This window comes from Coregonus clupeaformis, chromosome 21, assembly GCF_020615455.1.
Source record: "Coregonus clupeaformis isolate EN_2021a chromosome 21, ASM2061545v1, whole genome shotgun sequence".
Taxonomy (NCBI): domain Eukaryota; kingdom Metazoa; phylum Chordata; class Actinopteri; order Salmoniformes; family Salmonidae; genus Coregonus; species Coregonus clupeaformis.
In genome coordinates this window covers 35955517-35982541 of record NC_059212.1, presented here as the reverse complement: position 1 = coordinate 35982541, position 27025 = coordinate 35955517, and the positions used below count along the sequence as shown (strand labels likewise).

The 27025-nt window shown below is 45.3% G+C and overlaps 1 protein-coding gene across 1 annotated transcript in view; it reads left to right on the top strand.

Moving 5' to 3' along the window:
• Nucleotides 1–27025, top strand: part of LOC121535350 (arf-GAP with GTPase, ANK repeat and PH domain-containing protein 3) — a 217761-nt gene that overhangs the window by 101207 nt on the left and 89529 nt on the right. The window contains exons 2-4 of the mRNA XM_041842343.2: nt 2424–2482; nt 4617–4704; nt 19315–19400. Of these exons, the coding sequence (XP_041698277.1) occupies nt 2424–2482; nt 4617–4704; nt 19315–19400 (233 nt within the window). The remainder of the gene's footprint in view (nt 1–2423; nt 2483–4616; nt 4705–19314; nt 19401–27025) is intronic.

Below are 27025 nucleotides of genomic sequence, written 5' to 3'. Positions count from 1 at the left end.
ATTTCTCAGAACAATAATAGACTGACGAGTGTCAGAAGAAAGTTATTTGTTTCTGGCCATTTTGAGCCTGTAATCAAACCCACAATTGCTGATGCTCCAGATACTCAACTAGTCTCAAGAAGGCCAGTTTTATTGCTGCTTTAATCAGCACAACAGTTTTCAGCTGTGCTAACATAATTGCAAAAGGGTTTTCTAATAATCAATTAGCCTTTTAAAATGATAAACTTGGATTAGCAAACACAACGTGCCATTGGAACACAGGACTGATGGTTGCTGATAATGGGCCTCTACGCCTGTGTAGATATTCCATTAAAAATCAGCTGTTTCCAGCTACAATAGCCATTTACAACATTAACAATGTCTACACTGTATTTCTGATAAATTTAATGTTATTTTAATGGACAAAAAATGTGCTTTTCTTTTGAAAACAAGGACATTTCTAAGTGACCCCAAACTTTTGAACGGTAGTGTATATATAATGGTGTGTCTAGATAGTATGGACAGGATATTAATAGGAAAGGTGTTAACGGTATGTTAACATTATTAAAGTAACCAGTGTTCAATGACTATGTACACAGGTCAGACGTCTCTAAGGTGCAGGATAGAGTACCGAGTGGTAGCCAGCTAGTAACAGTGACTAAGTTCAGGGCAATGTACTGGGCGGAGGCTGGCTAGTGTTGACTATTTAACTCTCTGATGGCCTGGAGATGGAAGCTGTTTTTCAGTCTCTCGGTCCCAGCTTTGATGCACCTGTACTGTCCCCACCTTCTAGATGGTAGTGTGGTGAACAGGTCGTGGCTCGGGTGGCGGAGGTCCTTCGTGTGACACCGGGTGATCTTCTTGGCCTTCCTGTGACACCGGGTGCTGTACAGTAGATGTCCTGGAGGGCAGGCAGTGTGCCACTGGTGATACGTAGGGCTGACCGCACCACCCTCTGGAGAGCCCTGCAGTTGCGGACAGTGCAATTGCCATACCAGGCAGCGATACAGCTGACAGGATGCTCTCAATGGTGCATCTGGCGAAGTTTGTGAGGGTCTTAGGGACCAAGCCAAATTTCTTCAGCCTCCTGAGGTTGAAGAGGTGCTGTTGCTCTGAGTACTCATCTTGGTATTCCGTCTGGCTCCATGGCCTTGTGATTGTTAACCTGTTGAAAGGTCTTACTCACATTGGCTACGGAGAGCGAGATCACACAGTCATCCGTAACAGCTGGTGCTCTCATGCATGGTTCAGTTTTGCTTCCCTCCAAGCGAGCATAGAAGGCATTTAGCTTGTCTGCTAGACTCACGTAACTGGGCAGCTCGCGGCTGGGTTTCCCTTTGTAGTCCATGATAGTTTGTAAGCCCTGCCACATCCGTCGTGCATCAGAGCCGGTGTAGTAGGATTCGATCTTAGTCCTGTATTGAAGCTTTGCCTATTTGATGGCTCGTCAGAGTTCGTAGCTAGATTTCTCCTAAGCGTCCGAATTAGTGTCCTGCTCCTTGAAAGCAGCAGCTCTATACTTTAGCTCAGTGCAGATGTTGCCTGTAATCCATGGCTTCTGGTTGGGGTACGTACGGTCACTGTGGGGACGACTTCGTTGATGCACTTATTAATGAAGCCGGTGACTGATGTGGTAAACTCCTCAATGTTATCGGATGAATCCTGGAACATATATACATTTTTTATTTTACCTTTATTTAACTAGGCAAGTCAGTTAAGAACAAATTCTTATTTACAGTGACGGCCTACACCAGCCAAACCCGGACGACGCTGGGCCAATTGTGCGCCGCCCTATGGGACTCCCAATCACGTCCGGTTGTGATACAGCCTGGAATCAAACCAGGAGTCTGTAGTGACGCCTCAAGCACTGAGATGCAATGCCTTAGACCACTGCGCCACTCGGGAGCGTCATATTCCAATCTGTGCTAATGAAAAAGTCCTGTAGCTTAGCATCTGCTTCAACGGACCACTTCCTGTTTGAGTTTTTGCTTGTAAGCAGGAAGCAGGAGGGTAGAGTTATGGTCTGATTTGCCTAAGGGAGGGCGAGGGAGGGCCTTGTATGCATTTCTGTGTGTGGAATAACGGTGATCTAGAGTTTTGTCACCTCTTGTTGCACAGGTGACATAATGGTAAAAATGAGGTAGGGGTGCAATGTGTGTGTGCGTGCGTGTGCATGTTTGCGCTGTCAGAGATGACTTTAAACCATGATTGCACTCCTTCCCTTCAAGCTATGTGTTCGGCGCAACGGAAACAAACAACAATTATTGTCAGGACTGAGTCGGAGAAAGGGAGAGCAGAGCAGGTTTTTCTTTGGTTCAACTGAACATGAGAAAATAAACTGTGAGGATATGAGACAGACAGTGGCAAGGAATCAACGCACTGCTTTAACCTTCACCGACCTCAACTTAATGGTGTTTGTTCTCTTTTTATTTTTTCTCTTCCAGACTCTTTCGTCAACAGCCAGGAGTGGACATTGAGTCGATCAGTGCCAGAGCTCAAAGTGGTGAGTAGTATTCATGAGTATTCATCATAACTTCAGGCCATATTATTCTTCTGGCATTGGCACTGCAAAAGTATTGATTTAAATGTCAATGCCGGGCCATGCTATATGCATTTCAAAAACATTTCCTCTCATTCTGCATGACAGAGAGAGAGTAGAGTACAGAAATTGGCTGGAATATTCCCTGGCACCAAGCAAGAGTGTGGGTGATTTTTAATGAGATAAGTTGGCATGGTGATGCGGAGCGCAGAGTGGCTTGCAGCAGGACAGAGAGATGAGTGACAGTTTTGGGCTAGATGGGTGACACGTCCTGGGTCTGATCCACCCGCTGGCACAACTGCTTGCACACGCGCACGCACACACACGTCCTCACAGGAAGAAGGGAATGCTTCACTCACATCATCAATAGGGATATTACCACAAAAACACATTCCATTCCACCATTCTGGTGGCAAATACTGAAGTATTCATAGTATTTTGGTATTTTATGAAAAACATATTGGCATAATCCTATGGGGAATCTGACAGAAAATGATGTTCTCTCAGAGGGACACTTTTATGAAGAACATACTTTCTAAGCAGGGATAATTTGATAGAGCTCATCGTCTTTTATGTAGTGTTAGGTGTTAATTGGAAAATTCCTCCACACATTTCAGGGGTTTAGTGAACTGATGCTGGATTCAGCAGGGAAGTCGAGGACTGTCAGAGAAGGGACGGATAACTTCCATTTCTTCCACAGTTCTATATGACAGTATTGTACAGAAGGAGTTTATTCATATATTATGGTCCCCAAAAGCACAGGCAGATGTTATCGTTTCAACAATTGGCAATTGCACTCATGAGGAGATGAGCTGATACTGTATAGTACTGTCTTCCCAAAACATCTAATTGAACCCTGCTGGACCTTGATAATGAACCATAGACTGATCCTTAAAAAAGGCTGTAGTGGGATTTCCACACACTGTGCCCGCTCTGCTTTCATCTGCCTGAACTATGCTCATACAGCAGCCTTACTTAATGATGGGCCTACAACCCAGCAGCTTACAAAGCTTTACAGTTCTAACATAAATTCTGCTCATTTTGTAGTTCGCTTCTGTTATGAGTAGCTCCTAGCTTGTTATTCTTCTGTGGTGGATATACTACTACTCCTTGTCCTCTCCAAAGCCAACTTCCTCCTTATTTAGATTGTAAGTGCAATGATGGAGAGGAGAGGAGAGGAGAGGAGAGGAGAGGAGAGGAGAGGAGAGGAGAGGAGAGGAGAGGAGAGGAGAGGAGAGGAGAGGAGAGGAGAGGAGAGGTAGCATCATCTCTTAAAGATCCTGTACACACACACACACGTCTCTCTCACAGTCCCCTATAATTAAAACCATACCTGACTTTACCACCCACTAATGATCTAAAGAAGAGGGTGGTGAAGGAGGATTGGGGGGTTGAGTAGGGGAGGAGGGTGTGTTGGAGGATTGGGGGGTTGAGTAGGGGAGGAGGGTGTGTTGGAGGATTGGGGGGGTTGAGTAGGGGAGGAGGGTGTGTTGGAGGATTGGGGGGTTGAGTAGGGGAGGAGGGTGTGTTGGAGGATTGGGGGGTTGAGTAGGGGAGGAGGGTGTGTTGGAGGATTGGGGGTTGAGTAGGGGAGGAGGGTGTGTTGGAGGATTGGGGGTTGAGTAGGGGAGGAGGGTGTGTTGGAGGATTGGGGGTTGAGTAGGGGAGGAGGGTGTGTTGGAGGATTGGGGGGTTGAGTAGGGGAGGAGGGTGTGTTGGAGGATTGGGGGGTTGAGTAGGGGAGGAGGGTGTGTTGGAGGATTGGGGGTTGAGTAGGGGAGGAGGGTGTATTGGGGGGTTGAGTAGGGGAGGAGGGTGTGTTGGAGGATTGGGGGTTGAGTAGGGGAGGAGGGTGTGTTGGAGGATTGGGGGGTTGAGTAGGGGAGGAGGGTGTGTTGGAGGATTGGGGGGTTGAGTAGGGGAGGAGGGTGTGTTGGAGGATTGGGGGGTTGAGTAGGGGAGGAGGGTGTGTTGGAGGATTGGGGGGTTGAGTAGGGGAGGAGGGTGTGTTGGAGGAGCCTTTGTTCTCCCCCAGACACACTGGCATTGTCAGCCATGTGATGTCCTTGACTGAACTGTCATCTTGTTGTTTCTGCAGGGTATTGTGGGTAATCTGTCAAGTGGGAAGTCGGCCCTGGTCCACCGGTACCTGACAGGCACATACGTGCAGGAGGAATCCCCTGAAGGTAAGAGACAGAGCTTGCTGCTGTTTAGGAAAAAAAACCTGAGGGAGGAGAGGTGTCACACGTTCTAAAGAGCTAAAAGGTTGTCGACTCTAGAGGGTCTTGTCAGTCAACACATGAACACATCACTTCTAGCTGTGATGGTATCTTGCTAATCTACTCCATCTACTGGCCCTGCTGCGTCATACATGTAAATGTCATTTGAGATCTTTATAAAAATGTATAAAGGATTTCTAAGTATTTCTAAAAATGTATACGCATTTATAAAGGCTTATAAAGTATTTTAATGTGTTACCAGATTATTGGCTGTTCAAAACCTGTTGAAATACCACCTGGAATGCAGTGGAGGCTGGAAATAGGAGCTATAGGAGGACATGCTCATTGTAGTGGCTGTAATGGAATGGAGTCAAACACGTTGTTTCCATGTGTTTGATGTGTTTCTTTATTTTTTATTTTTTTTGTGGGTAGATCAGCTTTAATACTGTAGATAGATTGTAACTTCCATCAATGTAATTGTCTGCATCACTTCCAATCCCCCATATGTTTTATTTTTTATTTTATTTTATTTATTTCTTTTATGTATATATATGTATATGTATATATGTATATATATGTATATGTATGTATATATACACTGCTCAAAAAAATTAAGGGAACACTAAAATAACACATCCTAGATCTGAATGAATGAAATAATCTTATTAAATACTTTTTTCTTTACATAGTTGAATGTGCTGACAACAAAATCACACAAAAATTATCAATGGAAATCAAATGTAACAACCCATGGAGGTCTGGATTTGGAGTCACCCTCAAAATTAAAGTGGAAAACCACACTACAGGCTGATCCAACTTTGATGTAATGTCCTTAAAACAAGTCAAAATGAGGCTCAGTAGTGTGTGTGGCCTCCACGTGCCTGTATGACCTCCCTACAACACCTGGGCATGCTCCTGATGAGGTGGCGGATGGTCTCCTGAGGGATCTCCTCCCAGACCTGGACTAAAGCATCCGCCAACTCCTGGACAGTCTGTGGTGCAACGTGGCGTTGGTGGATGGAGCGAGACATGATGTCCCAGATGTGCTCAATTGGATTCAGGTCTGGGAACGGGCAGGCCAGTCCATAGCATCAATGCCTTCCTCTTGCAGGAACTGCTGACACACTCCAGCCACATGAGGTCTAGCATTGTCTTGCATTAGGAGGAACCCAGAGCCAACCGCACCAGCATATGGTCTCACAAGGGGTCTGAGGATCTCATCTCGGTACCTAATGGCAGTCAGGCTACCTCTGGCGAGCACATGGAGGGCTGTGCGACCCCCAAAGAAATGCCACCCCACACCATGACTGACCCACCGCCAAACCGGTCATGCTGGAGGATGTTGCAGGCAGCAGAACGTTCTCCACGGCGTCTCCAGACTCTGTCACGTCTGTCACATGTGCTCAGTGTGAACCTGCTTTCATCTGTGAAGAGCACAGGGCGCCAGTGGCAAATTTGCTAATCTTGGTGTTCTCTGGCAAATGCCAAACGTCCTGCACGGTGTTGGGCTGTAAGCACAACCCCCATCTGTGGACGTCGGGCCCTCATACCACCCTCATGGAGTCTGTTTCTGACCGTTTGAGCAGACACATGCACATTTGTGGCCTGCTGGAGGTCATTTTGCAGGGCTCTGGCAGTGCTCCTCCTGCTCCTCCTTGCACAAAGGCGGAGGTAGCAGTCCTGCTGCTGGGTTGTTGCCCTCCTGCGGCCTCCTCCATGTCTCCTGATGTACTGGCCTGTCTCCTGGTAGCGCCTCCATGCTCTGGACACTACGCTGACAGACACAGCAAACCTTCTTGCCACAGCTCGCATTGATGTGCCATCCTGGATGAGCTGCACTACCTGAGCCACTTGCGTGGGTTGTAGACTCCGTCTCATGCTACCACTAGAGTGAAAGCACCACCAGCATTCAAAAGTGACCAAAACATCAGCCAGGAAGCATAGGAACTGAGAAGTGGTCTGTGGTCACCACCTGCAAAACCTGTCCTTTATTGGGGGTGTCTTGCTAATTGCCTATAATTTCCACCTGTTGTCTATTCCATTTGCACAACAGCATGTGACATTTATTGTCAATCAGTGTTGCTTCCTAAGTGGACAGTTTGATTTCACAGAAGTGTGATTGACTTGGAGTTACATTGTGTTGTTTAAGTGTTCCCTTTATTTTTTTGAGCAGTGTATGTATGTATGTATGTATGTATGTATGTATGTATGTATGTATGTATGTATGTATGTATGTATGTATGTATGTATGTATATATATATATGTATGTATGTATGTATGTATGTATGTATGTATGTATGTATGTATGTATGTATGTATGTATGTATGTATGTATATATATATATATATATATATATATATATATATATATATATATATATATATATATATATATATATATATATATATATGTTTGATGTGTTTGGTACCATTCCATTGATTCCATTCCAGCCATTACAATGAGCCCATCCTCCTATAGCTCATCCCACCAGCCTCCTCTGCTGGAATGATAAGTTAGCAAGCCAGTCTGTATTTGGGTTTAAGTTATTCTAGCTGGGGATAGATACTGGCATAAAGTACAATGACAGGGCTTGATGGTGACCGTAGGCTGTATACAAACTAAATTCATAATTAGCAGTTAGGTTGAGTGTGTTCCACTTAGTATATAAAGAGAAACCTGCATTATCTTCGCTTATCATCATTAACAGCTAGTCTTTGAAGCCAGGTGTGTTTTCTGTTTCTGTTGTTGTTATTGTTTTGTATCAGTCAACGCAGTGTCAGATTTATGTCAAGCCCAAGGATGTGCTCGGAGATAATTGGCTTTTTATCCATTTGTTCCATTTCCAACTGCCAAACTGAGTAGAAAAGACAATGACAGCTAGAGCAAAGCATCTCCCGTGAAAGAGAGAGGGCTGCTGTTTTGGAATGCTAATTCCCAACACATCAAGGTCAAACTTAAACCTGGGCTTAAAGCACCAAATCCTACTAAAATCCTTCATTTCAAAGCAAACGGGGATTGCAGTTGCTGCAATGAACATAAACAGTTTCTGCTTTGGGAGCTCTGAGGCTCTGAAGCACTGAACGAGAGGGCATAGCTCAGTGAGAAGGTATATTTATTTCCACAGGGGCCTGTTCCAGAGATTTCCACTGTGACTTCACAGAATCACAACTGAACAATTCTCCATTTTGATTATCAGGCGGAATCCTTAATGAGTTCGGCCCTGCTGAACTCAGAAGCGAAGGCTCTCCGAAACCCACAAAGATGTTGTCATAGCTGGGGTTAAATTACAATCTTTGAGGGGGTTTGGAGGGTTTGTAGTGTCTGGTTTTGTATAATTATAGTGAGGAGTGACATGAGACATGAAGCGCATAATGAGTTCCTGGCATAATGATGCTGCTTCACCAAGGGAAAGAAACAATCCTTACTGCTTAATTAGGCCTAGAGAAATCAATGACAAAAATGCTGGAAAGCTAAAACCTGAGTGATGATTTTGGGTAATTAAGGAAACATGTTGTTTCTTCTTATTGCATTTTATACAGATCACTGTATCATTTATGTGATACAACATTCCGCTTCATCTCCCATCATTAACAGGTGGCAAAGGGTCTCCTTTTAGTCTCATTCCTAGCACGTTGCTGAGCCCAAATAGAAACTATAGCTACTCTGTAGACTGAAAGAGGCTACCTCGCTTCTAAGGAGAGTAGTGTTTTCTGTTTGGTCCATACCATTCATTCACCCAGCAGCTCATACTCTTCATTCTACTATGTTGCTAGTTGCATCTGTAAAAGGCTAGTACCAGGGATGAGGAGGGAGGTGTTGCCATGGCAACAGTGGAACGGGCTCTGTTGGAATTGTGGCTCCGTGTCAAGGTCTCTGAGCCTCCATGTTCCATTCTAGAGCTGAATATGTTTACTACCTGTTAACCAAGCCCAAAAATACAGCTCCAGTCTCAAAACGTGTGTGTGTGTGTGTGTGTGTGTGTGTGTGTGTGTGTGTGTGTGTGTGTGTGTGTGTGTGTGTGTGTGTGTGTGTGTGTGTGTGTGTGTGTGTGTGTGTGTGTGTGTGTGTTAGACTCATCTGTATGTATAAGCTGGACAACAGGTTGATAGAAAAGCTATAACCACTATTCATTAGCCACATCCAACCAAAATCATTATACATTATTGCTTGCCTACCCTAATACAGATTGAGTGTCTCTCGTTATCGCTCAACAATTAGGTTAGCTTAATTCTTTCGGCACTGAGATTACAGTACAGATGGATTCTCCTCCGACCTCAGGATCCGTTTTTGTCAATGCTTGGTTGTGAACAGAGACACGGCCAGGATGATGGTGATGTTATGTAATCTAAATGTAGGCTTATACTTGAATGCACATCCATTTCATAACATGACAACAGAAGATGTTATTTGGCATAACACTCATAACAGAATTCTGCCCCCCTATGGAAATCAAATGCCCGTCCAACTGATTCGTTCTGGAACCGGCCCTGCTTCAGTGGAGGAAAGTCTGGCTTGGCTTCTGTGATTCTCTCTGTCTCTCTCTCTCTCTCTTTCTCTCTCTCTGACTATTACACAACCCAACTGATGTCTGGTAGAATCCCCCTTCGCCAAGTGGGCTAAAGTGGACTTAATGGGGAGAAAGTGTGGCTCAAGTGGATCTTTATTGCATGTTGGCCCTAGCTAGAACACTGCCTACTTAGTCTTAGAAGACTGCAGGCAGAGCCAGTCGCTGTGTCCTCACTTGCTTTTTTGCAGAGATGGGATCTTGTCAGTTGGAAAGTTCTAAAACTGTTATGAACTCCACATATTCTCTACATCTTATTACCGATGGCTGTAACAGATAACACGGCTGATAATGAAATATCTGGTGTTGCCGTGGCGATAGATATTTTATACCAGTTTTCTGTCTATTTTTTCACCCTCAGCATATTTCTTTTTGATATACACTACATGACCAAAAGTATGTGGACCCCCTAGATGGTAGAATATTCTGTGGGGACTTGCTTCCATTCAGCCACAAGATAATTAGTGAGGTCGGCATTGATGATGGCCGATTAGGCCTGGTTCGCAGTCGACGTTCCAATTCATCCCAAAGGTGTTCAATGGGGTTGAGGTCAGGGCTCTGTGCAGGCCAGTCAAGTTCTTCCACACCGATCGCGACAAACCATTTCTGTATGGACCTTGCTTTGTGCATGGGGGCATTGTCATGCTGAAACAGGAAAGGGCCTTCCCCAAACTGTTGCCACAAAGTTGGAAGCACAGACTCGTCTAGAATGTCATTGTATGCTGTAGCATTAAGATTTCCCTTCACTGGAACTAAGGGGCCTAGCCCGAACCATGAAAAACAGCCCCAGACCATTATTCCTCCTCCACCAAACTTTACATTTGGCACTATGCATTGGGGCAGGTAGCGTTCTCCTGGCATTCACCAAACCCAGATTCATCCATTGGATAAATAATGGCTCCGGAGGAGATGGCTGCCGTTTTACGGCCCCCTATCCAATTGTGCTATTATGAGTTTTTTTCCACATTATTTGTAATTTATTCTGTACATAATGTTTCTGCCACCGTCTATTATGACCAAAAATAACTTCTGGATATCAGGACAGTGATTACTCATCTCGTACTGGACTAAGAATTGTTCTTCAACGAGTCGGACGCGAAGGATATTCTACAGACACCCGACAAGGCCCAAATCCCTGTCATTCGCTTGAGAAAGAGACAGAGATATCGTGGACGTAGGTCGGGGTGCCTTGTAAGGATCCGACGGCGAGCGAGTACTCTGCCTCTACCATCAGTCCAACTAGCCAACGTACAATCATTTGAAAACAAAATAGACGACCTACGATCACGGATATCCTACCAACGGGACATTAAAAACTGTACCAGTGACTCGGTTAATAAGGAAGTGGTCAGATGACGCAGATACTAAGCTACAGGACTGTTTTGCTAGCACAGACTGGAATATGTTCCGGGATTCTTCCGATGGCATTGAGGAGTACACCACATCAGTCACTGGCTTCATGTCACGACTTCCTCCGAAGCTGCCTCCTCTCCTTGTTCGGGCAGGCTTCGGCGTTCGTCGTCACCGGACTTCTAGCCACTGCCGATCCTCTTCTCATCATTCCATTTGTTTTGTCTTGTTTTTTACACACATATCCCCTCATCAGTCCCTGTATAAGTATTCCCTCTGCCCCCCATGTCTTTGTGTGTGATTGTTTCCATGTGGAGGTGTTGATAGCTCAGTGGAACATTATGTACTTTATCGCCGGGATATTCACCCGTGTGTTTTGTTTACCCCAGTGTGCCGTTAAGTCACACTGTAGGTGTTTTACGCATTGCTGCGAACCGCTGTATTAGCCGAATAAACCTTTTATTCTGTGATTTATACCTCCTGCGCCTGACTCCGTCCAAATCACCCGCTACAGAATCACACACCCAACAGCATGGAGGCAGCAGGAGCGGGGAATATGCCTGGAGTCTTTGAGCGGGTCCGGGAGCATTCCAACATGTTAGCCAGCTTGGGTGAAGTGATGGATCGGGTTCTCCAGGCCGTCCAGCGCCTGGAGAGGAGAGAACCCGACCCTGCGGAACCAGCTGAGCGACCGGATCCAGCCACCCACACCCCAGCACCCAGAGGTATTCACCTGTCTCGACTGAGGGAATACGACGGCACAGCGGCCCGCTGCTAGCGTTTCCTCCTGCAGCTGGACCTCTATTTCACCACCATCAGCCCTGCTCCATCGGATCGGGAGAAGGTGTCCGCCCTCATCTCCTGCCTCTCAGGGAAAGCCCTGGAGTGGGCCAACGCAGTCTGGAGTGAAGGAGGAGACGTGTTGGACAACTATGGAGAGTTCGCTCGCCTCTTCCGGGCAGTCTTCGATCATTCCCCCGAAGGAAGAGAGGCGGGTGAGCGTCTGGTCCGTCGACCACTTTCGATGCAGCCTGCATGAGGACGTCCGAATGGAGCTAGTCTGCCGGGATACCACGTTGACCTTCAACCAACTGGTGGACATGGCCATCCGGTTGGATACCTGCTGGCTTCGAGAGGACATCCTGGAAGGGGCCTGCCCGTTTCACACCCCTTCAATCCGGATCACGTTTCGATGGAGCTGGGTGGTGCAGCGATCCGGGAGAACGGAGGACGACAGATCCAGTGTCACTCTTGTGGCAAGAGAGGACATTCTGCTGCACGATGTCGTCAGAGTTCTTCTGGTTCTGGAGGCGGCAGGCAGGGCACTCTCGCATCACCCCAGGTAGCGCAAACCCACACTTGTTCAGAGCCCTCTGCTGTGCCTTTCAGCTGCGCATTTCACCATCCACGTCAACTTCCCTGATTACACGGTAGCTCCCCAGTGTAAGGCGCTGGTAGATTCAGGCGCAGCTGGGAACTTTATGGACAGGTCTTTAGCTCTTAGTCTACATATTACATTGGTACATCCATTCCATTGCCCATCAAAGCACTTGACAGTCGACCATTAGGGTCAGGTTTTGTTGGGGAGGTTACAGCACCAGTCACCATGATTACGCAGGAGACCCATAGGGAGCAAATCACCTTTCATATTATTGAGTCCCCTGATTTCCCTGTTGTGTTGGGCCTTCCCTGGCCTTTTCATGGCCGCAGAGGGTTCTCATGGGGTGGTCGCGAGAGTGTCAGGGTAGGTGTCTAGCTGTTTCCGTTGTGTGACCATGGTGGAAAGTCCAGACACTACCTCCACCGTGCGCATTCCCCCGAATACCTTGACTTGGCGCACGTGTTTTCCAAAACGCAGTCGACCAACTTACCATCCCATCGGGCAGGGTATTGCGCGATAAACCTCCGGTTAGACGCTGTGTCTCCCAGGAGTTACGTATATCCCCTGTCGCAGGCTAAAACGGAGGCTATGGAGACATGGCTGTTGTCAGAGCCCTGACTGTGTGGAGGCACTGGCTCGAGGGGGTGAAACACCCTTTCCTCGTCTGGACTGACCACCGTAACCTGGAGTACATCCGGGCAGCGAGGAGGCTTTACCCTCGCCAGGCCAGGTGGGCCTTGTTCTTCACCTGGTTTGATTTCACACTGTCCTATATACCAGGCACAAAGAATGTGAAGGCAGACGCACTGTCACGGCTGTACGACACAGAGGAGAGGCCCATAGACAACACCCCCATACTCCGGGCGTCCTGCATTGTGGCACCGGTGGTGTTGGCGGTGGATGTGGACAAGAGCGGGCGTTATGCACAGAGCCATCTCCACCTCAGTGCCCAGCTGGGCTGCGGTACGTTCCGTCTAGTGTCCGTGATCGTCTTATCTATTGGGCACACACGTCCACCGCCTCTGGTCATCTAGGCATCGGCCGTACAGTGCACTGCCTGACCGGGAAGAACCGCCTCCTTTCTTTGCCCGGTCTCCCCACGGCCCTGCAGACTGCGGAAGCCCTGTTTACTCACGTCTTCCGGCACTACGGGTGCCAGAGGACATAGTGTCTGACCGGGGTCCCCAGTTTACGTATAGAATCTGGAAGGTGATCATGGAACGTCTGGGGGTCTCGGTCAGCCTGACCTCTGGGTTTCACCCTGAATCTATTGGGCAGGTGGAACTTGTAAATCAGGATGTGGGTAGGTTCCTGCGGTCCTACTGCCAGGACCGGCCCGGGGGAGTGGTCGGTGTTCTTGCCATGGGCCAAATATGCCCAGAACTCTCTCCGCCACTCCTCCACTAACCTATCACCATTTCAATATGTTTTAGGGTATCAGCCGGTCCTGGCACTGTGGCATCAGAGCCAGACCGAAGCTCCTGCGGTGGACGACTGGTTTCGGCCCGCGGAGGAGATGTGAAATGCCGCCCACGTCCACCTCCAGTGCGCCGTGCATTGCCAGAAAGCCAACGCTGACCGCCACCGCAGTGAGGCCCCAGTCTTTGTACCGGGTGATCGGGTCTGGCTCTCGACCCGGAATCTTCCCCTCTGCCTGCCCTGCCGGAAGCTGAGCCCACGGTTTGTGGGGCCGTTCAAAGTCCTGAGGAGAGTTAACGAGGTTAAGTATAGGTTGCTGCTCCCTCCTGATTACCGTATTAACCCCTCATTTCACGTATCTCTCTTCAGGCCAGTGGTGGCTGGTCCGCTCCAGGAGTCTGAGGTGCGGGAGCTCCCTCCGCCCCCTCTGGACATTATTGCTGTGAAACGCTGTATTGACCGAATTAACCATTATTCTGTGATTTACACCTCCTGCACCTGACTCCGTCCAAATCATCCGCTACACTTCAACAATAAGTGCATCGATGACGTCGTCCCCACAGTGACTTACATACAGTGGGGAAAAAAAGTATTTAGTCAGCCACCATTTGTGCAAGTTCTCCCACTTAAAAAGATGAAAGATGCCTGTAATTTTCATCATAGGTACACGTCAAATATGACAGACAAATTGAGGAAAAAAAATCCAGAAAATCACATTGTAGGATTTTTAATGAATTTATTTGCAAATTATGGTGGAAAATAAGTATTTGGTCACCTACAAACAAGCAAGATTTCTGGCTCTCACAGAACTGTAACTTCTTCTTTAAGAGGCTCCTCTGTCCTCCCCTCGTTTCCTGTATTAATGGCACCTGTTTGAACTTGTTATCAGTATAAAATACACCTGTCCACAACCTCAAACAGTCACACTCCAAACTCCACTATGGCCAAGACCAAAGAGCTGTCAAAGGACACCAGAAACAAAATTGTAGACCTGCACCAGGCTGGGAAGACTGAATCTGCAATAGGTAAGCAGCTTGGTTTGAAGAAATCAACTGTGGGAGCAATTATTAGGAAATGGAAGACATACAACACCACTGATAATCTCCCTCGATCTGGGGCTCCACGCAAGATCTCACCCCGTGGGGTCAAAATGATCACAAGAACGGTGAGCAAAAATCCCAGAACCACACGGGGGGACCTAGTGAATGACCTGCAGAGAGCTGGGACCAAAGTAACAAAGCCTACCATCAGTAACACACTACGCCGCCAGGGACTCAAATCCTGCTGTGTCCCCCTGCTTAAGCCAGTACATGTCCAGGCCTGTCTGAAGTTTGCTAGAGTGCATTTGGATGATCCAGAAGAGGATTGGGAGAATGTCATATGGTCAGATGAAACCAAAATATAACTTTTTGGTAAAAACTCAACTCGTCGTGTTTGGAGTACAAAGAATGCTGAGTTGCATCCAAAGAACACCATACCTACTGTGAATCATGGGGGTGGAAACATCATGCTTTGGGGCTGTTTTTCTGCAAAGGGACCAGGACGACTGATCCGTGTAAAGGAAAGAATGAATGGGGCCATGTATCGTGAGATTTTGAGTGAAAACCTCCTTCCATCAGCAAGGGCATTGAAGATGAAACGTGGCTGGGTCTTTCAGCATGACAATGATCCCAAACACACCGCCCGGGCAACGAAGGAGTGGCTTCATAAGAAGCATTTCAAGGCCCTGGAGTGGCCTAGCCAGTCTCCAGATCTCAACCCCATAGAAAATCTTTGGAGGGAGTTGAAAATCCGTGTTGCCCAGCGACAGCCCCAAAACATCACTGCTCTAGAGGAGATCTTAATGGAGGAATGGGCCAAAATACCAGCAACAGTGTGTGAAAACCTTGTGAAGACTTACAGAAAACGTTTGACCTGTGTCATTGCCAACAAAGGGTATATAACAAAGTATTGAGAAACTTTTTTGTTATTGACCAAATACTTATTTTCCACCATAATTTGCAAATAAATTCATAAAAAATCCTACAATGTGATTTTCTGGAATTTCTTTTCTCATTTTGTCTGTCATAGTTGACGTGTACCTATGATGAAAATTACAGGCCTCTCTCATCTTTCTAAGTGGGAGAACTTGCACAATTGGTGGCTGACTAAATACTTTTTTTCCCCACTGTACATACCCGAACCAGAAGCCATGGATTTCAGTCAACATCCGCACTGAGCTAAAGGGTAGAGCTGCCGCTTTCAAGGAGCGGGACTCTTAACCCGGACGCTTATAAGAAATCCCGCTATGCCCTCAGACGAACCATCAAACAGGCAAAGAGTCAGTACAGGACTAACATTGAATCGTACTACACCGGCTCCGTCGGATGTGGCAGGGCTTGCAAACTATTACAGACTACAAAGGGAAGCACAGCTGCGTGCTGCCCAGTGACACGAGCCTACCAGATGAGCTAAATCACTTCTATGTTCACTTCGAGGCAAGCAACACTGAAGCATGCATGAGAGCATCAGCTGTTCCTGATGACTATGTGATCATGCTCTCCGTAGCCGATGTGAGTAAGACTTTTAAGCAGGTCAACGTTCACAAGGCCGCAGGACCAGACGGATTACCAGGACGCGTACTCAGAGCATGCGCTGACAACTGGCAAGTGTCTTCACTGACATTTTCAACATGTCCCTGACTGAGTCTGTAATACCAACATGTTTCAAGCAGACCACCATAGTCCCTGTGCCCAAGAACACTACGATAACCTGCCTAAATGACTATTAACCCGCAGCACCCTAGACCCACTCCAATTTGTATACTGCCCCAACAGATCCACAGATGATGCAATCTCTATTGCACTCCACACTACCCTTTCCCACCTGGACAAGAGAAACACCTACGTGAGAATGCTATTCATTGACTACAGCTCAGCGTTCAACACCATAGTGCCCTCAAATCTCATCACTAAGCTAAGGACCCTGGGACTAAACACCTCCCTCTGCAACTGGATCCTGGACTTCCTGACGGGCCGCCCCCAGGTGGTAAGGGTACACATCTGACACACTGATCCTCAACACGGGGGCCCCTCAGGAATGCGTGCTCAGTCCCCTCCTGTACTCCTGTTCACCCATGACTGCATGGCCAGGCACGACTCCAACACCATCATTAAGTTTGCCGACGACACAACAGTGGTAGGCCTGATCACCGACAACTTTGAGACAGCCTATAGGGAGGAGGTCAGAGACCTGGCTGAGTGGTGCCAGGATAACAACCTCTCCCTCAACGTGATCAAGACAAAGGAGATGATTGTGGACTACAGGGAAAAAAAGAGGACTGAGCATGCCCCCATTCTCATCGACAGGGCTGGTGTGGAACAGGTTGAGAGCTTAAAGTTCCTTGGTGTCCACATCACCAACAAACTATCATGGTCCAAACACACCAAGACAGTCGTGAAGAGGGCACGACAAAGCCTCAGGAAACTGAAAAGATTTGGCATGGGTCCTCAGATCCTCAAAAGGTTCTACAGCTGCACCATCGAAAGCATCCTGACTGGTTGCATCACTGCCTGGTATGGCAACTGCTCGGCCTCCGACCGTAAAGCACTACAGAGGGTAGTGCGTACGGACCAGTACATCACTGGGGCCAAGCTTCAGCCATCCAGGACCTCTATACCAGGAGGTGTCAGAGGAAGGCCCTAAAAATTGTCCAAGCCACCCTAGTCATAGACTGTTCTCTCTGCTACTAGGTCCAAAAGGCTTCTTAACAGTTTCTACCCCCAAGCCATAAGACTCCTGAACAGTTAGTCATGGCTACCCGGACTATTTGCATTGTCCCCCCACCCCACCCCCTCTATTACGCTGCTACTACTCTCTGTTTATTATCTATGCATAGTCACTTTAACTCTACCCACATGTACATATTTTTTACTTATCTATTTTTTTACTTAAAACTTATTTTTCTTAAAACTGCATTGTTGGTTAAGGGCTCGTAAGTAGGCATTTCACTGTAAGGTCTACACATGTTGTATTCGGCGCATGTGGCAAATAACATTTGATTTGATTTGACTGCCAGATGGTGAAGCGTGATTCATCACTCCAGAGAACGCGTTTCCACTGCTCCAGAGTCCAATGGCGGCGAGCTTTACACCACTCCAGCCGACGCTTGGCATTGCACATGGTGACTTAGGCTTGTGTGCGGTTGCTCGGCCATGGAAACCCATTTCATGAAGCTCCTGACGAACAATTATTGTGCTGACTTTGCTTCCAGAGGCAGTTTGGAACTTGGTAGTGAGTGTTGCAACTGAGAACAGACTATTTTTATGTGCTACGCGCTTCAGCACTCGGCGGTCCCGTTCTGTGAGTTTGTGTGGCCTACCACTTCGCGGCTGAGCCGTTGTTGCTCCTAGATGTTTCCACTTCACCATAACAGCACTTACAGTTGACCGGGGCAGGTCTAGCAGGGCAGAAGTTTGACGAACTGACTTGTTGGAAAGGTGGCATCCTTTGACGGTTCCACGTTGAAAGTCACTGAGCTCTTCAGTAAGGTCATTCTACTGCCAATGTTTGTCTATGGAGATTGCATGGCCGTGTGCTCGATTTTATACACCTGTCACAAATGGGTGTGGCTGAAATAGCCGAATCCACTAATTTGAAGGGGTGTCCACATACTTTTGTATATACTGTATAGTGTACTTTATTATGCCCACTCTTACACCTATCATGGAGTCGTATATTATTCAGTATTGTTTGAGATAGCTTGATGCAGATGTTCTGCATTCTAAAAGCAATGTTTTATTTTCCTGGGACGCGTCTCTTGCCTAGCTCCCCAACTCTCATTTGAATATTTTTAATCTCCACCGGATCTCAAACCATTCCAATTATATGCAAAATCCAATTTATTGTGAGGTATTCCCATTGGTCTGTATTTTATCTGTAGCCAACCTTGCCAGTGGCAAATAATACGAACATGCATTCAAAGAGATGAGGGGGAAAAAGTCAAGGCTCACTATAGTAGTTATCATTCTACTGTATAGCTTCTCTAGTCTCCACTATCCTGTGGTCATGAACTACAGCAACTTTAGACTTCTCTCTTTTCTTCTCCTTTTATCCCCCCCCCCCCCTTCCCTCTCCCCTCTCTCTATCGCAGGCTCCAGTCTTCCTTACAGAATCTGAAAATACATTATATGACTGGTTGACTGCTGTGTTGACTGCTGTGCTGGTTAATACACTAGCACGCTAACTTATAGCTTGTGGAGTTTTGCAAGTGATGGAAACAGATCTCTCTAGGCTAGCTGGTGATTGTGAAGTGAATTTGGGAGGGGGGAGGGGGGGGGGGTAAATTACCAGGATCTCTCAGCTGTTGTGTGCAATTTCCCACCCTGGTAATTGACTCCATAGAGATCCTGTTTTCTCCTCTAACTTCTGATTTCTCATTGAGACAGCGAGGCCAAATCGAACTGAAGCCTATCACAATCCAGATGGATGTCTCCAAACTTTCATCAAAACTTTCAGAATGGGAAGTCATCTATATGTGAATGTGATGTATGAAAATGGGAAGGCCTAAATCTGACTCATGCCTAGTCCTACTGGTGTGTGTTCGTGAAACATATTGGTTTTAATGTTTAGTTTTGGTGATTTAGCTGTAGCTTAACCAAACACGTTTTGATTGACAGGTAGTAGATAGAGGAGCATGTCAGTGCTTTACACCCTTTTAGGCCTGAGTTTATGCCCTGTTCATCACTTTGCCAAGCCCTTCAATAGGCAGGGTAAAGCAGATCGGTTCACATTGGCTGTATTAATAATGATGATCTCTAAGTATGTTCTAGACCAAGCACCACCATATAAACTCACAGTGACATGTCTCTCCTCTTTCTCAGGTGGTCGGTTCAAGAAGGAGATGGTGGTTGATGGACAGAGCTACCTGCTGCTGATCAGAGACGAGGGAGGCCCCCCGGAGCTGCAGGTACGCACGCTCAGCTTGCTTTCTAATCCTACCTGTCTGCATCCCTCAGCACAGCTAATTAATTCCACTTAAATTCTGCAAGATAACGATAACCAGACAGGAACTAATAAACACTACTCTGTTGGGTGTTCATTTCAGTGCTGCACAACGCTCCCATTCTCAGCAGTGCTTCACAGTGCTTTTTGTAAAGTAATTGTGCCCAAAGCACTTATCAAGAACCTAGCTAAAAGCCAGTTTATAGTGAAAAGACAAGAGAGACACACTCTTGTTAATATAGAGCACCTAGCAGTGTAGTTGGTGTGGAGCAGTAACAGTTGAGATGGAGTCATTAGATCAGGTATTTATTTACAGTGCAGGTGATGGAGGGAAGATTAGGTCCAGAGGGAGTATTTACATCAAATATACAGATGATGAACAATAATTGACAAAAATACATGGTTGAAAAACAATGAACTAACTTGGCCAATACTGCAATAACTCGACTGGAGTACAAAGGCAAAAGCGCCTTAAACTCTGAGCAAAAACGCCCATGAACTCGCACTCTCATTGGTATGGACTGGAGGGAACAGGAGCCCATATCTCTGCCTCCTCCATTTCATAAATGTGTCTCTAATGCCAGGTACTCATTCAGTGATATGGGGAACATGGTACGGTGTCGCTCTTAGCTGAGCCATTTCATGTCTCTTTGGAGAAGGCCTCATTTTCCTCTTTTTTTTGAATGTCTCTGGAGAGGCCTTGGAGTGAAAGTATCCTGGCGCTCCAACCCCTCCATTGGGGATTTGTGATGATGAAACAGTCATTGATACCTGCCTGGCCTGGCCTGGCTGGCTCATGGGTAGAGTTATGCTATGAATATGCTAATGTTGCTCCCAGTCCCAGAGATGGGAATGAAAATGGCTGTAGCTCCATTTCTAGCTGGGTGTAATTAGTGCAGCATAATTAAAGGCCTTCATTACATTCTCACTCACTGGAGGCTCAACTGAACGCTAGATCTCCCCATCCATTCTAGACCTGGGTTCAAATACTATTCATCTTCCATAATATGTTTAGTGTTTGCTGTATAGAGTTTTTATGGTGTTTACCCAGCTAACAATTCTAGGAAGAGAGAACATTTTTGTAATGTTAACCGCAATGTTCCCCTAATGTTTGAGTGTCCAGTTTTCCGTTAGTTAGGGGAACATTCTATCTATGTTAGCAAAAACCTTCTGAGAACCTTTTTAGCATGTTTTGGCGTTAAAGTTAGGAGAACATTCCCTTAATGTCAAACCATGTTACCATGTTCTCAGAATATACAATACCATGTTCTCAGAATATACAATATTATTGTTCTAGACACGTTTCATGAGACATTGCAAGAACATTCATGTGTCCAGTTTTCTGATGGTTAGGAGAATATACCATCAACGTCCCACCTAGGGCTATTGCGGTGACCATATTACGGCCACACCGGCAGTCATGAGTCATTACCGCAGTAAAATTCTACGTGACCGTTGAGTCACGGTAATCTCAAAACAGTATGTGCTTTTAAAACTCACCTCACTGTGAATGATCAATTTGAAGAAAGAAGTTCAACAACAGGTTGAAACTGAGTGGAAAACATGGTCATTGTGGATGTTGTTTCAAAAGCCTAACACAATGAAATGGACAGGCTTTCTAAGGTTATGATTAATTCAAAACACCCATATTCAAAACACCCATTGAGCTTATGCATATGCATAGGCCTATATATGAGCCCAAGCCCCCCCCCCCCCAAATTTAAAAATAAATAAATAAACGTAATTAATATAATGATTGTGACATTATACAATACATAGCCTACCGCATAACACACTGCAGAAAAACATGTAAAAAAAATACTGATTTAAGAGATCTTTGGTACGTAATTGGTCTAGCCTAAATTATAAAAATTCAGAGTTAGCCAACAATTATAGTGAATTTGTTTTTGATTTTGAATAGTTTAGTAATAGGGCATTTAACAAATATTTTCATAGTTAATATGAATATGTGGTCCTCTGTAGCTCAATTGGTAGAGCATGGCGCTTGTAACGCTAGGGTAGTGGGTTCGATCCCCGGGACCACCCATACGTAAAAATGTATGCACACATGACTGTAAGTCGCTTTGGATAAAAGCGTCTGCTAAATGGCATATTATTATTATTATTATTATTATAATAGGCTGACATGTTATTTTTAGCTACAGAATATTTCACCACTGTGTTTCTATCTCTTCCCCCTCTCCTTCATTCCTTTCTCAGCATGCAGAGAGAGGGGCTGTCAACAGTTTAATGAAATATGTTTCATTGTGAAAACATGTTACTATAGATGTTACTGAACAGCTGCAGGAACAGGGTTGGAGAGCCCATGGCATACACAGTTTGGGCGGAATATCACCTGTCCCGCAGCAAAGAGTAGCCTACCCGACATAAGTGAAAAATGTACTGGCCTCCATTCCCTATTTGAGTGCATACAGATGGCATGTCTTTTTGTCTTGCCCCTATTCCTGCCCATTTGATAATGGGCCATTCTAAATCGAAACTAATTTTACATGTTTGTAAAGACAAGATTCAATTGAGAATAGGCTGATGGGTGAAAATATGATCACTTGATAAGAGAACAGTGTGTGCAGCCTGAAGCAAGTAAAGGAGTGCAAGCTTTTTTTGCGACTTTCTCAAATCATCAATAGCCTATAGTCGCATCATGCAGCCCATATATCTTTTGATTTCTAAGGCATTCTAAGGTTTGTGTCGTTCACAACTAAAGTTGCCAAATAACTCAAAATCTAGCGTATAGGAGCTGTTTCAAATCATCACTTTTACACTCAACATAGCCTCTTCATATGCTCACACTCGCTCCGGAATTTTGTTTTTCAGCTAAGTTCAATTATATTCTTCTTACTATAAAATCAAATAATATAAAATAATAGCATGTGACTTATAAGCATATCTTATCTGCTAAATGAACAAGCCTACAGCCTATGGCAGGGTTCTTCAATTCCGGTCCTGGAGGGCCGAAAACCTCTGTTTTTCATCCTCTCCTTCTAATCAGGGGCTAATTCAGACCTGGGACACCAGGTGAGTGCAATTAACTACCAGGTAGAAATAAAAAACAGAACTGTTTCGGCCCTCCAGGACCGGAATTGAAGAACCCTGTCCTATGGCATGGCGCATAGCCAGATAACACACAGTAGGCCAACTCATATTCTGTTCTTCTGAAATACATCTTGTTCATATCATAATGTTTCTTTAGACCAGCCTAAAATAAATAATGGATTTATTGTGATGGTGTATATTCAATTGATTTATTATACTTTTTTACATGTAGATGTTCCAAAGGCTTGAATCAGCAGCTTGTATGTGTGGAGGCTTGGAGATGCTGCCACAGCCCTAGTCCCACCAAACATACGATATTAATGTTCTAGACACGTTTCATGGAAACATTGCAAGAACATTCATGTGTCCAGATTTCTGTGGGTTAGGATAATATTCCATCAACATTTCTGTGTATCAGTTGTCAGGACGTTGCCTGATGGAACCAAATAAATGTTCTCCAAAAATAAAAATGGTTTCATTACACATCACGCCTTGTTTCTGTTGCCAAGCCAATCAAGGCCCTGATTGGTAAACCACTGATCCATTCATAGCTCTTTGTCTGTTGGCAAGGTTAGGGATACTCACACACACAGTGCTTTTAACATACAGTGTTTTCAACTTACATATTTGACACACTTTGACATACATGATTACATTGTGCATGTTCATTTGTACAATAATTATTATTCAACAGTCCTCACCTGGGATTTGAACTCACAACCGCTTGGTTCACGGTACGCCGATTTTCCTGCTATGCCACCATGTCTGTGTCAGGTATAGGTTAATCATAAGAATATATATATATATATATATTCCAGGAAAATGTGGGGACACACCTCTCCAAAGTGTGCACAGTTCCTAAGTAATTACAATGCACTTTTCTGACTCAAAAGAAGAGTCTTCAACTATAAGGTGGTTTTTGAAAATTATTTTTATACTTTTTGTGATATCCAATTGGTAGTTACGGTCTTGTCCCATCGCTGCAACTCCCGTACGGACTCGGGAGAAGCGAAGGTGGAGAGCCATGCGTCCTCTGAAACACGACACTTCTTGACACACTGCCTCTTGACACACTGCTCGCTTAACACGGAAGCCAGCCTCACCAATGTGTCGGAGGAAACACCGTACAACTGGCGACCGAAGTCAGCTTGCAGGCGCCCAGCCCGCCACAAGGAGTCGCTAGAGTGCGATGGGACAAAGACAAGAACTGCAACTCTGCTGGGTTTTTCAACCTCAACAGTTTCCCGTGTGTATCAAGAATGGTCCACCACCCAAAGGACATCCCGGACAGCCAAACCCTCCCCTAACCCGGACAACGCTGGGCCAATTGTGACACAGCCTGGGATCGAACCCAGGTCTGTAGTGACACCTCAAGCACTGCGATGCAGTGCCTTAGAACGCTGTGTCACTCGGGAGGCCCTATAAGGTGCTTTCTTGAGCTCTCCTAGCTGTGCCATTGAGGAACTTTTTCAAGTTTCAAGTTTTAATGTCACGTGAAGTACAGTAAAATGCCTTTCTTGCAAGCTCCAAACCTAACAATGCAGTAATCAATATCACTGTAGCACTAAAAATAACATAAGGTAGATCAAAAACACATGAGAAATAGAAATAAGAAAAACACGAAGTAAGAAGCAATGTGCAGGGATACTGGAGTGATCAAAATAGATATGTATAGGGGTAAGGTGACTAGACATCAGGATATACACTGAGTGTACAAAACATTAGGAAAATCTTCCTAATATTGAGTTGCACCCCTTTTGCCCCCAGAACAGCCTCAATTCATTGGGGCATGGACTACAAGGTGTCAAACGTTCCACAGGGATTCTGGCCCATGTTGACTCCAATGCCCCGATAAGGTTGAAAAACCCAGCAGCGTTGCAGTTCTTGACACACTCAAACCAGTGCGCCTGGCACCTACTACCATACTACCAAAGGCACTTCAATTTTATGTCTTGCCCATTCACCCTCTGAATGGCACACATACACAATCCATGTCTCAAGGCTTAAAAATCCTTCTTGAACCTGTCTCCTCCCCTTCATCTACACTGATTGAAGTGGATTTAACAATAAGGGATCATAGACTGACCAGGTGAAAGCTATGTCATGGAATGTTTTGTACACTCATTGTATGATATACAGAGTAGCAGCAGCGTAAATGGTGAGTGTGTGTGTACATCAAAGTGGTATTTATTATAATCCTCAACATCTTGTCTTTCATTTTTGTATAATATTTTTTTTCTTCATTTTTGTATTTTTCTCCAAACCAGTTGCAAACATACACATACACATACACATACGAACAACAACTTACAGACACACACAAACAACGACTACATCTCATCTTCCCAGACCTGCATGCTCACACTCCCACCCCTAGTGCCTGCATTATTGTTTGCCATAAATTGTACCAATCTTTCAAAATACATAGATTCCTCTTAATTTCTACCATTTCTTTCACTCAGACAACCCAACATTCGTAAAAGTTGCCCAATTAGCGGGAGGAATGGGGGCAACTTCTTGTCGCGCGAGGTGCTGAAGTTCAGAACGTCTGTCAGTCAAAACCCATACAGCGCTGTGAAGCGCAGAGCCAGAGCTCTGACGTTATGTATAGCATGTTAATGGACAGCCACTGGTTTCCAATTTAGGCGTTTATCAGTGCCCAAATCTGCCACTTTCACCCGTAGACGGGTACGAGTGTAAAGGGCTACTTCTATAGAGAACTCTATAGAATTTTTAAAATCTATAACACGTGTCATTGACAAACACATTTTAATTAGATCAGATAGGTGTGTTGTAACTGTTAACATTAACATACTGTATGTTCCGATGAATGTGAAAGTAGGGAGACTCCCCTAGCGTGTCTCGAACCCAGGCCACCAGCAACAATGTCAAACGCTCTAACCACTGACCTAATAAGGGAATTCTCTAGGCCATGTGCTTATTAGGCCAGTATAGTTAGGCCCTGTCCAGAAGAAACCCTAACCCCTCCTCTATAGGCACTTAAAGGGGCGCAACTTTAACATTCTGAAATTGCATTTTTTGTCCCCCCCAGTTTTATCATTGGAATGTGATACAAAATGAGGCAACAGTGTGCTTTAGGACCATGTGGACGCCTCCGAGGAGTCGGGTAGGCTGTTTGGAGTGTTTATCTGACTGGAAAACCAAAGTTGCGCTCCTGGGCACTTATGTAGATGAAACAACTTGATAGGTGTAAGCAATAGGGTGAATGCACTTTTAAGTAAATCTCAGCTCTGTTAAAAGTACACTCATGAAAAAAATGATTTTATTGATCATAATGTTTCAGGCATATCATTAAAAAACGGGTTAACAAGCCCCACCAACATTAGACAACTATACAAAAAGCACTTAAATTGCTGAAATAAGTAAATCAAATCAATGATGAGAATAGTCAGATTAACCGATCCCTGACCCAGACCTGGTTCTAATCCCAGGTGAAGCCATGTTGAATAATAATTACTGTATAAATGAAAATGTACAATTTTAACAATCTACAATGAACAAAAATATGAATGCAACATGCAACTATTTCAATGATTTTACTGAGTTACAGTTCATAGAAGGAAATCAGTCAATTGAAATAAATAAAATAGGCCCTAATATATGGATTTCATGACTGGGCAGGGGCACAGCCATGGGTGGGCCGGGAGGGCATAGGCCCACCCACTTGGGAGCCAGGACTACCTTCTGGGGAGCCAGGCCCAGCCAATCAGAATGAGTTTTTCCCCACAAAAGGGCTTTATTACAGACAGATATACTCCTCAGCACCCCCCCCCCCCAAGACTATCCCGCAGTTGAAGAAGCTGGATGTGGAAGTCCTGGGCTGGCGTGGCTACACGTAGTCTGCGGTTGTGAGGCGGCATATGGTAGATACATGAACATTAAATTATCTGGCAACAGCTCTGTTGGACATTCCTGCAGTCAGCATGCCAATTGCACACTCCCTCAAAACTTGAGACATCTGTGGCACTATGTTGTGTGACAAAACTGCACATTTTAGAGTGGCCTTTTATTGTCCCAAGCACAAGGTACACCTGTGTATTGATCATGCTGTTTAATCAGCTTCTTGATATGCCACACCTGTCAGGTGGATGGATTGTCTTGGCAAAGGAGAAATGCTCACTAACAGGGATGTAAACAAATTTGGGCACACAATTTGAGAGAAATAAGCTTTTTGTGCATATTGAAAATGTCTGGGATTTTTTATTTCAGCTCATGAAACATGGGACCAACACTTTACATGTTGCCTTTATATCTTTGTTCAGTATATGTCAAAGTGTGTCAAATATGTAAGTTGAGAACACTATGTTAAAAGCAGTGTGTGTGAGTATCCCTAACCTTGCCAACTGACAGAGTTATGAATGGACCAGTGGTTCACCAATCAGGGCCTTGATTGGCTTGGCAACAGTAACAAGGCGTGACGTGTAATGTACTTTTTTTTTTTTTGTATAACGTTTATTTGGGACTATCACAGAAATGTTCCTGCAACGTTCCCATGAAACGTGTCTTGAACATTAA